Source organism: Actinia tenebrosa, unplaced genomic scaffold (assembly GCF_029948245.1).
Source record: "Actinia tenebrosa isolate PJP-AT-01 unplaced genomic scaffold, QUT_ActTen_1.0 PGA_scaffold6__47_contigs__length_16458017, whole genome shotgun sequence".
NCBI lineage: Eukaryota > Metazoa > Cnidaria > Anthozoa > Actiniaria > Actiniidae > Actinia > Actinia tenebrosa.
Window position 1 is genome coordinate 15,701,311 of NW_028292583.1, and position 13,347 is coordinate 15,714,657.

Consider the following 13,347-nt stretch of genomic DNA (forward strand, 5'->3'; position numbering starts at 1 on the left):
GAAATCCTTGTTTACAAAATTGATAAATTAATATTTCTAGTTCGACTGTCTTGAACTACGGCATATTACACTTATTTACGATTCTTTTTCCTTATTTTACAAATAATGAATTCATTATTTTACTGAATAAGTTTACAGTCTATTATTCACTTCGATACAAACAAAAAAATTTCTTAATTTTTTTTGGGTTGACTTAAAAGTACCAAAAATTGACCAGTAAACAAACGTAAAGCTATTGTACACTACAGCTTTGCTACAATCGTTTTATATACATATGATCTGTAAAAAAGAAGCAAAGTATAGCCTACATGACAAGAAGCACTTAATCTCCCATATATTACTTCAGTAACAAGCGGAGAAATGCTTTTAGTACTAACCATTATAAATCTTATTAGTAATCTACTTAGAGCCACAGTTTTCTTTCCAAGCATGTAGCCACTGATATTGATGCTCTGGTACTCTTGCTTTTGTGGGCAATGCTTTTTGTCATTCTTGGTATTTTAAGACCAATGAACTAGAGTTAATCTAGAAGAGAGAAATCAAAAACCATTCATCATCTGGAATTTGAAGAGTTTGAATTTGATCTGGAAGGCTCAAGAAATGAAATTGTTCTTCACTTTTTAGTGAACTTCCGTGCAATTAAAGTGTTTGCAGAAGACGAAATGATCACTTGTTATGGCTTCGATTCTCTGTGCTAATTACATAATATTTCTTGCGCAAGTGGTCTGTTAAATTAATGTACCATTTAGGTACCTTCTAGAATCTCAAGCATCAAAGGCGTGACTAATTTTTCATTCATTTAATTCAGCCATTCAAACTGAAATTTTTTAATAAGATTTTTCACTTTCATGAATGCCACCGATAATTATAGATTCGTGCTAATGTGTTTTCTAGATGTGAAAAATGAAGAAATTATGATCGAGGGAATTAATGTCATGTCGTCGTACCGAACCAGCTAGAAACCAGATACTCGATCATTCGTTCATTCGTTCATTCGTTCATTCGTTCATTAGTTAATTCGTTCATTCGTTCATTCGTTCTATCGTTCATTCGTTCATTCGTTCATTCGTTCATTCGTTCATTCGTTCATTCGTTCATTCGTTCATTCGTTCATTCGTTCATTCGTTCATTCGTTCATTCGTTCATTCGTTCATTCGTTCATTCGTTCATTCGTTCATTCGTTCATTCGTTCATTCGTTCATTCGTTCATTCGTTCATTCGTTCATTCGTTCATTCGTTCATTCTTCATAATTCAATTTTCAGTTAAATGAGTAGGGTCTGGGCACGACAATGTTAAAGAATTAGTTCATTCTCGTACCCAGACCCTACTCATTTGCAATTGAAAAAAAACAAAGTTTGATTTTTGACTTTTTAAGCCAATTTTTTAGCAAGAAAACCTCTAAAATATCTTAATGATTCCCACAATGGAGTTATCAGATAATATTTCGACTATTGCACTAACTTCACATCCAAATCGTTCAGCCGGAAGTAAACCTCACGAGACCAGTGTGACATCCTTTCTTGTATCTCTTGGAATCAATGGATTGATAGCAATTATAGCTCTCCTACTCTTTTCACTCCTAAGAACCAAACTCAAGTATATCTATACTCCACGTTTGCTGTTACTTGATACAAGATTTCCTCTGGGTAAACTACCTCGTTCCCTCGTGTCCTGGTTTATCCCCGCTTTAATGGCCAAAGACGATGACGTTTTCAACTACGCTGGGATTGATGCTCTGGTTTATATAAGATTTATGAGGCTCTGTGTTAAAATTTCGTTTGTGTTACTGCCTTATGGATTAGCTGTTTTGCTCCCTTTGAACGTGTACGGCGGTGTTGGCTTGGCAGGCCTTTCTAAGCTGACTATGTCTAACCTCAAAGAGAACTCTTCAAAAATGTGGGCCCATTTTGTAGCTGTTTGGGTCTATACTCTCGTTATATTCTACATGTTGTATGAGGAGTGGAGAGTGTTTGTTGTTTATAGACAAGAGTATTTAGCAAAAGGACTTGACCATCAGTATGCTGTGCTGCTCAGAGATCTACCAAAAAGGGTAAAGAGTTAATTATACCCAATTTTCTATTCCTTTTATTTTCCATTTATTTTTAAGTGGTTGATAATGAATGTTGGATGGAAGGAAAGTAGTAATTAACTGAAAGGTTTAAAGCCTAAGGCCCTGGCTAAATGAGGAAACATGTTTCCCTAAATGTTTCCTGAGGTGGCAAAACTGTCAGGAAACATCAGGAAACAATGTTTCCATGCGTCTTGGAAACATGAAATGTTTTTGCCGCACAGCAAAAATATTTTTTGTGTCTTGGAAGCAAAACAAAATTTGTTGCATGCAGCAATGTTTCGCATGTGGCTAAAGTGGGAAACATTGAGGAAACATGTGCGGTAAACATGTTTCTGTTTCCTCTTTTAGCCAGGGCCTAAGAATATTTTGAAATATTTGGTATCTTATAATTTGTTTGTTTTCTTATTTGTTGTCCATTTTTTCAATTCCCATTTTCATTTTTTATATGGCTAGGCTTTTGAAAATTTATTTACTACTACAGTAGATTCCAGTTGTTATTTTCGTTTTTTCATTAAGCTTATTTCCATAACAAATTTATCTAACTTATAAATTAAGTACCTAATGGATAAATATATATATCTCATTCATAGCTTCGCAAGGAGGAAAACATGAAGACATACGTCGATGAATTATTTCCTAGTCAGGTGAGTGAATACATGCCAACCGTATACCATTAATGCCATAAAAGTAATATAAAATGTGATTTAATGCAAATTTATTCATCTCCTAAGTACTGATAATCCCCGAGTAAGCAGCTAATGTTCAATGTGATCATACCATTAGCTCTTTGACTCAAACGGCACTGCTTCTTAAGAGGGTTTAAAAGGTCAAATGACACAAATTAATATAGAGAAACTAAAGCAGACCTCTGTATAATACTAACTTAGAAGGCTGTATATTCAGCAAACCTCAGCACAATGTCTTCTAAAATATGGTGAGCAAAAACATTAAAAAGGAATATGAAAATAATGTTTCTATAGAGCTCTGTGTTAGATGATGTTGTGTTATTGTCCTAGGTTGAAGATGTGGCCGTGGTTGAAGATCTTCGTAGGTGGGAAAAAATGATTTCAATCCATGATGAGCTCGTGCTAAAGCTAGAAAAAGCAAAGGTGCATTGATAATTTTGATAGTTCATATTCATTTTAGTTCATATTCATTTGTTCATAAATGTGGATAAACAAAAATTAGGCAGTAGACTGTCATCGATCAAAATATATTAATTATGGTAGTTTACCATATACCTTTATGTACTTTAATAATATATTTTATTGGTCCTTGTTGAGACTGTTGTCTCATTCAGCCCATCTAGCTTAATATGGATGCACTTACAATAGGGAGAATTTCTCTTGTCCATTAGATATCCAATGCCTTAAAAGGGACCAAAGAGCATAATTCTGATTGGGGGAAATTTTTTGAAATTGAGATTTAGATTGAAACTAGGTTTAATAATAGAATGATTGTATATTTTCAGTTTGTTTTTGAGAAGACAGGTAAAAGACCTTCACATAGGTCCAACCAGGGTCATTCTATTGGAGATTCCATAACATACTATGAAAAGAGGCTAGAGGTTAGTGTTAAATTGGCTTGTAACATCTTTTTACTTCAGTTTTTAGGGCGTATTTAGTGTTTCTGATGCATCATTATTTATCTTACAAGGATCTCCAGGTTAAACTTGAAGCAGAGTTGCATAAAAAACACTCTGTACTGCCTTGTTCATTTGTCATTTTCAAGTCTCTTAAGTTTGCTACTGAATCCCTATTGAGAAAATCTGCCTTTCGAAAGAAAAAAAATTCAATGCCAGCTCCTGCCTCAAATGATGTGATATGGGACAACCTGATGTTAATTCCTGCAAAAAGGTAAAATAACTTGTTTTCAGAATATTTTTACACTCCTTCTTTCCTTCAGTGCAACTGTTTCTGGTCAAGTGTTATTTCATGACATCAGCAAGCCTTGTAGTATAGGGAAGTCAGTTTGGGTAATGGTCAAATGCATGCCTTTCGTAGTCTATCAGTTTGTAGATGTGAGTTGAATAGGCCATTTAACGGATACCGTTACTTTAGAATTTGACTTCAGTCCGCAGTAATGAAAGGAATTTACACATCAATGAACAATAATTGAAACACTTAAAAATTTAGCAATTTCTAAGGAATACATTACACACTGACGAGGCTGAGGTTGAGCCCCGGGATCTGTGGAATGGTCTATTGATTGGTTTTCTTTCTAACCAACTCTAAGCTGGTTTTTCTGGCATGAACCATAACTAATTCAAACTGATTACAGCTGTGTTCAAGAGTTTGTACATGGAATGTATAGCAGCTGCCAGAGAAACCTTTACATGCTTTTAGTTTAATCCCGTTGAGCTGCATCACTGCTGTATTTGCAGTAGTGATTGGTGATAAAATAACCAAATCATTAACCCCAGTTATAGGACGGCAGTTTGTATATAGCTTAACAAAAAGTGTGCCTACTCTTACTTAATTTTGCAGGAAATTCCGGGCTTTGGTTATAACATTAATAGTCATGCTTACTGTGATGTTCTATTTCATTCCTGTTGGATTTGTATCTTCACTTATTGCCCTGCAAAACTTGGAGAGAAAATTTCCCTTCTTGTCACACCGTATGTATAATAGCAGATTTGTTGCACCAGTCGTTAATCTAAACCACCCATTTTTCCATTCATTGACCCATCTTTCCGTTCATCCTGCCATCTTTCCTTCCATCTACTAATTTTTCCATCCATCCATCTTTCCATTTGTCCTACCATCTTTGCATTCATGCACCCATCTTTCCATTCATTCATCCATCTTTCCATTCATCCACCCAACTTTCCATTTATCCATCCATCTTTCCATTCATCCACCCATCTTTCCATTCATTCATCCATCTTTCCATTCATCCACCCATCTTTCCATTTATCCATCAATCTTTCCGTTTATCCATCAATCTTTCCATTCGTCCTGCCATCTTTCTGTCCATCAACTAACCTGTCCATCTGTCCATTCATCCATCTATCCACCCATCCTTTCATCCACCTCTATATTTCTGCTAATAATAACATGTTCACTTTCTGTTTCAGTTGAAAGCTTGCCACCAGTTGTTGTAAGTTTTATCGAAGGATTCTTATCTGGCTTGGCTTTGTTGATTTTCTTTGCAATTTTGCCAATGGTAGGTTGACATTTTAAATGACCATTAAAATATAAATGTCATGAATGATGTTTCCATCTAATATACTTTTCAATTCCGTTATTTTAAAGTTTATGAGGTTCTTGTCAAGCAAGCAAGGATTTGCATCCATGAGTCAAGCAGAAATTTCAACCCTCAAGAAGCTATTTATATTCAAGGTAAGTGTAACCATTAATATAATCCTGCCAATAAGAACGAAACAAAGGGACTGGATTTTAATTGCTTTTAACTTTATTTAATGATATAATAATAATAATAATAACTTTATTAAAACTTGACTTGCAATTAAAAAGAGATAATAAAATTGAAAAACTCAAGCTATTTATATATATGTATATATATACAGTATAAAGGAGTCAATGTCTATGTTAGTCCCATTTCTTCACGGAACATGGTATGAAGTGGGAGGCATAAGGCTAATGCACTTGTCCTCACCTCTGGGGTCTCGTGTTTGAGTCCTGGACTTGGCTTCCCACATATGTAAAGTTTTTTTCACATGCTTTCAGTTCGGCCTTGTTGAGCTGGTGACAAGTTTTTTCTTATTAGGTCTCTCCCTATAAGCTTATTCAAGGGTTTTTTCTATGGATTCTCTGGTTATCCCTGACATACTCTACTTTCACATCCCCATAATACTTTGCATCTTTGGGGGGTAACCAGAGGGTAAAAGCCCACTTATTTTGCTGAAGGCTGATCAGACAATGTTGGCAATACCTTGTTTGGTATCCAATAATAAAATGAAGTAGTATAAAACAGAAAAAGATAGAAGCTTGAAGTCGTTTAAGGTAAATTTTAAACATTTTTTCGTAAGTCAATACATTTTCTGTAAAACCAAAACTCTTCATTTTCTGTACACACAAAAATAACTTGGAATAAACTGATAATCAGTATTGTACAGATAAAAGCAGGTATAGTATAAATTCAATTAAGAAACCTTTCAATTTGGGACAGTTTTTTGATTGGTTACCCCCCAAAGATGCAAGGCATTATGGGGATGTGAAAGTAGAGAATTGATGAGCGCAGACGTTGTTTTGATAAAATTTGGATTAGACCAAGAATTGTAGCAAATATAAAACATGCTTGGTGTTAATTTGCCCCAACCCCCCACCCTTAAAATAATGGCAAGTCCCAATAATGCTTATCTAATTTTTTAAATTTTTTTATTTAGGTTATCAACCAATTTCTTTTCCTTACTGCTGGCTCAGCCTTGAATAAGTTAAAAGAAATGAGCAATGATCCTAGTTTGATTCCAAGATATCTTAGCACGACCCTTCCTTCCCAGTCAACGTTTTTTATATCATACCTGATGCTGTGTTCGTTCACTGTTTATCCCATTGAACTCTTGAGGCCTTTCCCTTTGTTATTTGTTGCCTTCAAGAGAAAATTCTTCACACTTACTCCCAGAGAGGATCGTGAAATCTGGAGACCACCACCTGCTGCTTATGATGCTTTGGTATGTTTGGTAACTGTCTTTCTATCTAGCACAGCGGCCCAAGAGGGGTAGGGTGAGGGGAATTTGAAGGGGGACTTCCCATCAATAGGAAAAAAAAAGAAAATGTCATTCTCTCTCTTTTGTAGTTTGCAGATCACCTGTTGATTCTGATAATTGGCCTGTGTTATTCTGTTATGGCACCGATAGTGTCGATTTTCGTGTTGTTGTACTTTGTGTTTGGTTACGTGGTATGGATGTACCAACTGTTATGTGTCTACATACCTACGCATAGCAGTGGAGGGCTGATGTGGCCTGCCATCTTTAACAGGTAATCCACCGGAATCATGATGCCAAAGAGCAGTTTTCATATGACTTAGAAAAGCTCCCACGGCACGAACACGGTCGTGACACGACAAGGAATACACCAGACAAATCACTTTAAATGAGAATATACTCTCCATCCAATCAAATACCCAAAGTACGGCATGAACACGTACGGCGCAGGCACCGTCACACAAAGGTCATGGTACTGCCAGACCAATTACATTGTGCAAGAACAAATTCCCCAATCAAAATTCTAGAAAACATAACGGTCGCGGCAAGGCATACGGCACCGACTTTTTCACTTTTTCACAGTCATACGAAAACTGCTCTATTGTGATACTGAACTGTGTATTGAATGATGCGATTGATGGTGATGATTACTAATGGTGGTGATGAGAAGGGCAGTGAAGTTGAATGACAACTGATGATAGTAATGGCGATGATTGATTACATTTCAGGATAATCGTCTGCTTGATGGTATTCCACCTTGTGATGACTGGCATATTTGGTCTGAAGAAGATGGTTGTTATGCCGATATTACTAGCACCACTGCCTTTCCTCGCCCTTGGTTTCCTCGTATATATGAACCGCTCTTTCTCCCACTCCTGTAACTTCCTCTCTCACGAGATAAGCAATACGCTTCCAGAAGCAAGTCCAAGGATATTACAGGTAATGTTATGTAGGCTGCGTAGCCGGGCGCTTTGGGAAAAGGAGGGGGAGGGGGAGAGGAGGAGGAAGGGAAAGAGGGAGGGGAGGAGAATTTTTCAGAGGCAACAGAACGGAGGGTAGAAGGTCAGTTTTCATGCTCAAAGTTGTCTGCTAATTTTGCAGACCGTAACGCAAAGCTACATAAGAAATCACAGCCTACCCGAATGGAATGGCTTGAGTACTAACGCCACCAGCAGAAATATCACTGGATACGAAGAAATCCCAACAGCAAGTGAAAGGTCACCACTCCTGTCCCCGATTGACGTGCGAACCTCCTCAGATCCTGGTCACAATGAAGGTCACTTTCGAGTATAGCTTGTATTAGGTTTTATAAGGTCTTATAGTCGTATAGGGTCGTATAAAGGCCAGGCCTAATTTGTTTTGACGCCGTGCTATACTGAGTGTTGATATTGAAAATGAGTGTAACTCAACTATATATCACATTATAATTCATGCCCGGGTGTAATCATACCCCCCTCCCCCCCCTCCCCCCCCCCCCCCCCCCCCCCCCCCCCAAAAACGACGAACAAATATCTTGGAATATTTGAAAAAAAGTCCATTATAGTAATTTAAAAAATTACGTAGTGAAAATTGCTAAAAATTTATAAGTAGAATTGATATAATGTATAATGCATATGTGTGTAAGAGTAAAGTAGTACTAGTGTACCCTAGCGCAACATCCATCGGTCAGTGCAAGCAGCGCATCATTTTTTCCCCCACGCAACAACTGTTTTCATTTCACGCAAACAACTTAAGGTGGTCTTAAGCTGAAATGCTGTTGTTCTGAAGTGATTATTGCGTGCCTGTGATCTGTACATAATAGCCATTCCGAAGTTGAGGAAAAAACTAGGTCGAATTGACATTGCAGTGCATTGTGGGCCTTGGAAATAACATTTCAACCATGCACTGGAATGCCAACTCCGTCCAGGTTTTTCCTTAACCTTTCCCTGCTAGCAGAGTCTCCCTCTCCCAAGAATAGCCAACGAAGGAAACACTGCTAGCAGGGAACCTCAACCTCGGAATTTCTAATACAAGGAAAATATATACATTAAAAAAATGTGTTATTAATCGTGTTTTCTATTAGGCCTTTTCGGTTCTTGGTTCTGGCTTTTAAAAGTGCTCAGAAACAGAGTGCAAACCACATATCCGTGGAATAGAATAGCACAAAACTAAATAGCACTAAACACATGTATTTCTTTTGTGTCCAGTTGTTTAATTGGTCCTATTCTGTAATAATTAATACTATTTCACGGATGTCGTATGGTTTGCACTCTAAGGTTTAATATGACTTGACAAACGATTGTCATTATTTCATAAGTGATTTAAATAGGAGTGTGGGTGGCATAGTTTTTGGAATCCGCATTAAACTATTATCCTCGCTTGGCCAAATCAACCAAGCACACCAAATAGCAGTGCCAGTACGGGCCGTGTGAGTGACTAAAAGACATCGGAAAAGGGAACCGGAAATTAGGAGTCTATCCATCGCGTACAATTGCACTCAAAACTAGGTCATGGCCGCCTTATAGTTGCGTTATAGTTTTACAAGTCCAGAATCGCCTTAAGTCCTTGAGCTTGTGTAAACGTTTTCATCATTTTTCCCCGCCATTAATTATGCCATGACTATCCGCGCCAACAACAACTTTCAAGATTTCCCGTGAACAATTTTGGTCCCAGGCCTCGCGCGGTTTGCTTCCTTGACTCCAAACCTCAAAAGGGTTCGCTCACAGGCAGCCCAAACAAGGTTCCTGTGTATGGTTTATAAGGGAATGTATGGGAGTTATGATAAAGTTACGAAAATAAAATGTTTCACTCAACAATTAGCCTCAAAACGTGCTGCAGTTGTTGCTTTTACTCTGTTCAGTCTTCTATTGAGGTATTTGAGGCCGTTTAGTGGGTTTTTTTCAAAATCCGCTCTTCTCTACCTAAATGATGGTCTGATGTGCAATGAAGCGTATTTGCCGCCTCTGATCGGACTAGTGTGGACGCGAAACATTTTATCTGTTTTCATGTGTGGACCGAAAACGTTTTTTTCGGTTTCGGTGTGAAAGTTGCGGATTCAAATTTATCCGGCATAGTGTGGACGGGGCCTTATTCTTTGTAATTCCTTGAGGTTAATTAGCATGAAACGTGACAGCCGTTCCGTGATATAGTATGCAAATGAGCAAAATCATCGGACCCGCAATGAGCCTGAAGCGAGATGACGTTTTACCCCCGACTCTATACCATAATAGTTTTTAAAATTCTTTCATATTAAATTTTTTGATTCCTTAGAGAATACAGGAACAATAGTCAACTAAAGAACAAAAGCACTGTGAAAAGGATTATGGTTTAGAGACGGGGGTAAAACGTCATCTCGCTTCAGGCTTATTGTACGCAATGCGTGACATCTGAGTTTAAATAAAGAACTAGACGCCTTTATTGGCGTTTACTCGGGCTACCTATGTCGAAAACAAAGAAGGTGAGAAAGTAGTAGAAGTGTGAAAGTAAAGGAGCGCAGGATTCATGTTTGCATAGCTTAATTTGCGTTTCTCAGCATTAACCTTTTTTTGTGCATTTGATTTGTGTTTCCTTATGATACCTTGTCTTGCAGTGTTTGATAATTGAGTTGAGCAGGATATAAATAAGATATGGTAATCTAACTCATTTTGAAGTGTTTGTGTTGTTATACCAATCATTTTCTGTACTAAGGTGGATACACTGGTTACTTTTTCAAACATATCAAATTCCCCATTGTATAACACTATGAGATAAAAGTCGGTGGTCCGGCATTTATGGTGAAAAATGCAACAAATGCAAGAATTGGACAGCCATACTAAAAATCCAGTATTGCCTTTTGTATTATTTGTTATTATCTTCTGTAGTTCTAATTTGCTTGTAGCAGATGTGCAGCACAATTTGCCTTGTTTTTGTAAAAAATTTTTAACACTTATATCTGCATCATATATCTGAAGGCTGGCTGGTAAATCATTGATTGTAAGGCACTCTTTGTTGAGGCTCCGAGTATAAAACATGTTTCCATGATCAGAAATTGATTCCAATGTATCTGAATTCCAATAGTTACAGGCTTTTAAAACAGAAAAACAAATACAATAAAATGATATAGCGCAGCAACATTTCAAAATTATACCATTCATATAGGCATTGAAACTTGTATTATGACTGTTGTGGCTTTGTTGATCATCATCTGTGCCTTTACCAATCACTTCACTCTGTTCAGTTATGTGGGTTGGTAGATTAAAGGTATTTTCACTTGCATTGTTTTGTTCACACATTTCTGTGATATGCACTCCCCTGAGTTCAAAAGAACCTGTTGAATTGTCATAAAAACTTTGGAAGTAATTTATTAAAGCATTAAAGTCATCGACATCTAGGAGTACACAAGTACCTTGAGGATGAGGGAGGCCATATGAATTCCGAGCATGAGAATCAAATATTCTAAATCTGCCATCACCATGACAATAAATAGCTACCGTACTACATTGAATAGTTAATAGAAATGAATGGTAATTTTCTCCTATTAAAATCTGCAAAGCATTACCTAAGGGCATACAGTAGAGGAAATCAACAGTAGAGACATCATGCATATTACCAGTATAACTTGGACTGTATTCCATTTGGTAAGTGCTTTCTAGTACTGTTACTATACTGGGTAATTCTGTCAACAGTAAAAATTCTTGGTTGTATAATCTTGATAGGACAGAATATAACTCATTCCCAATATTCATGGTGTTTACTAGGTCTACTGAAGAACTTATTGCACTCCTATGGTTATATATCAATGCACATAGTGACATGGCAACACACTGACGACCAGCATTTGGACCAAATAATGCAATGTTGCCTTGAGAATATGGAGCAGAAATTGTTTTTTTTGGATCTATTACTGTGTATGGACCAGGATTTTTTTCTACATCTCTGCTTAGGGTAAACTTACTGTGATTTATTCTGTGATTGAGACTCTTGTAAACATGGTGTAAACTGTTGGAAGCATGTTTTCCTGGTATATAATTTTTCAATATTGGCTGACAACGACTATAACCAGCATTTATTGCTTTTTTGTGAAACTTTAATTTCTTAAGGAGGGATTTCCTGAATCGTAATTTCCTTCGACTGGGAAAAGAATTACCAGAAGCTTTGTTTCGTTTAGATCCTTTGTAGATTTTGCAATAACACTTCATTATTTCGTGATTCAAATGACATTTATTGACAAAGCAATGCATTCTAGATGTCATGGGTATATTTTTGAAAACATACTTACGAACCCTTTTCCGTATTTTTCTGCTTTTGTGCAAAAGGCGTGCGAGTTGTTCAACAGGGACTCTACTTGGTTCTCGATCACGCGAAGCAACACGAGGCTTGTGCTCAACACGGTACTGAGAAGTATAAAATTTGGCATAACGAGACCTGCAATCCTCTAATAAATATAATAGTTTATTGTGATCAACAAATACAGATAACTGTACAGCCTTTTCCAATAAATCACAGTCATTTTCCAAAGAGTATACCAAACTCTTAGTTGACTCATTTAATTATGAAATGTACAATTAAAATCAACATCATGCACAACAGGCTCGCTACTAATAGTTGAACGAACGATAGAATGTTGAAGAAACTGTCCAAAATTGAGAACAAAAAGAAAAGAATACATAAAAAACTTATCCTCGATGAAAATGGCGTAAGTCGCAATGCTTGTTGATTCGCGGAAGGCATGAAATGTTGTCTTGAAAGATTCCAATATGGCGTCCATCTTCAGCTTACATGGAATGTTTTCTTTGTCTCCATCATCTTCGAAGCAGTTATCAATGAAGTTCCTGCTTACTAAAGAGTTAGTGATTGTTTGTTCGTTTAAGTACGTTTGAGTAAGTTTGTACGTTTGTCCATTTGAGTTCATTTGAGTTTCATTTGAGTTCATTTGAGTTTCATTTGAGTTCACATTTCTGGTAATCTTTCTGGTATCTTTGGCATTCTTTTGGCATTTTGCTTTGAGTTCGCGGACCGACCCGTTCCGAAAACGCTCGACATCTTTTAGTGTGGGTCTACCGCGAACGGCGGGTGCGTTTGTGTGTATTTTGAGTGTCCCAGAAGAAAAGGAATTCGCCATAACAAACCACCGGCGAGGAGCAGAGAGCAAGAAAACCTCCGACCCAACATGTAGGTCACATGACTTGCACTCGTGCGTCGCCTCGCTTTCATGACTAGAGAATTTAAGATTCGCAAAATCTACGACGGCGACGTCAACCGGAAGTGTAAATAATTTCTTTAGGGGTTCTGTTCATTGGAAATTTTATTCAAAACATTGTCAGTAAAGTCAACTCATCCACAGGGAAGATAGACTTTGAGGACGCGAAACCCCAAAGTGAAGTTATTCACACTTCCGGTAGACGTCGCCGTCGCAGATTTTGCAAATCTTAAAGTCCCTACTGTCTCGATCGCATGCATATTCATCATGTAAAACCTCGACCATACGATAGACTGATACAAAACCGAAACCTAAACTCGGCCTACCTTACAGGTAGCCCGAGTAACTATGTGTCGACTTTTGATGCTATTGACGGGCTCTTAAATGACAAGCCTTGCCGCAGCGAAATGGCTAGTGTATTCCGTATCAACAGGAAGAGGGTTTTTTCATTT

General features: G+C 37.3%; 2 protein-coding genes across 2 annotated transcripts; one reads left to right on the forward strand and one right to left on the reverse strand.

The window, feature by feature from the left end:
- Positions 1–1,337: 1,337 nt before the first annotated feature.
- Positions 1,338–8,204, forward strand: LOC116293769 (uncharacterized). Its single transcript, XM_031701238.2, has 12 exons — positions 1,338–2,051; positions 2,663–2,716; positions 3,089–3,181; positions 3,544–3,639; positions 3,729–3,928; positions 4,559–4,689; positions 5,149–5,237; positions 5,327–5,413; positions 6,421–6,705; positions 6,831–7,012; positions 7,467–7,677; positions 7,840–8,204. The coding sequence occupies exons 1-12, from the start codon at positions 1,413–1,415 to the stop codon at positions 8,029–8,031; spliced, it is 2,259 nt and encodes a 752-aa protein (XP_031557098.2). The 5' UTR covers positions 1,338–1,412; the 3' UTR covers positions 8,032–8,204.
- Positions 8,205–10,154: 1,950 nt separating this feature from the next.
- LOC148906194 (uncharacterized) lies at positions 10,155–11,546 on the reverse strand. The gene is made up of 2 exons (XM_089039424.1): positions 10,985–11,546; positions 10,155–10,918 (listed from the first exon to the last, which is right to left on the reverse strand). Exons 1-2 carry the CDS (start codon positions 11,508–11,510, stop codon positions 10,155–10,157), a joined length of 1,290 nt encoding a protein of 429 aa, XP_088895550.1. The 5' UTR covers positions 11,511–11,546.
- Positions 11,547–13,347: the final 1,801 nt, after the last annotated feature.

Coding starts and splice junctions, on each gene's coding strand:
- LOC116293769 (XM_031701238.2), top strand. CDS start 1,413: ATGATTCCCACAATGGAGTTATCAGATAATATTTCGACTATTGCACTA. Junction 3,640..3,728: donor ACTATGAAAAGAGGCTAGAG/GTTAGTGTTAAA, acceptor TTATCTTACAAG/GATCTCCAGGTTAAACTTGA. Junction 6,706..6,830: donor CTGCTGCTTATGATGCTTTG/GTATGTTTGGTA, acceptor TCTCTTTTGTAG/TTTGCAGATCACCTGTTGAT.
- LOC148906194 (XM_089039424.1), bottom strand. CDS start 11,510: ATGTCACTATGTGCATTGATATATAACCATAGGAGTGCAATAAGTTCT. Junction 10,919..10,984: donor AGTGCATATCACAGAAATGT/GTGAACAAAACA, acceptor AACAGAGTGAAG/TGATTGGTAAAGGCACAGAT.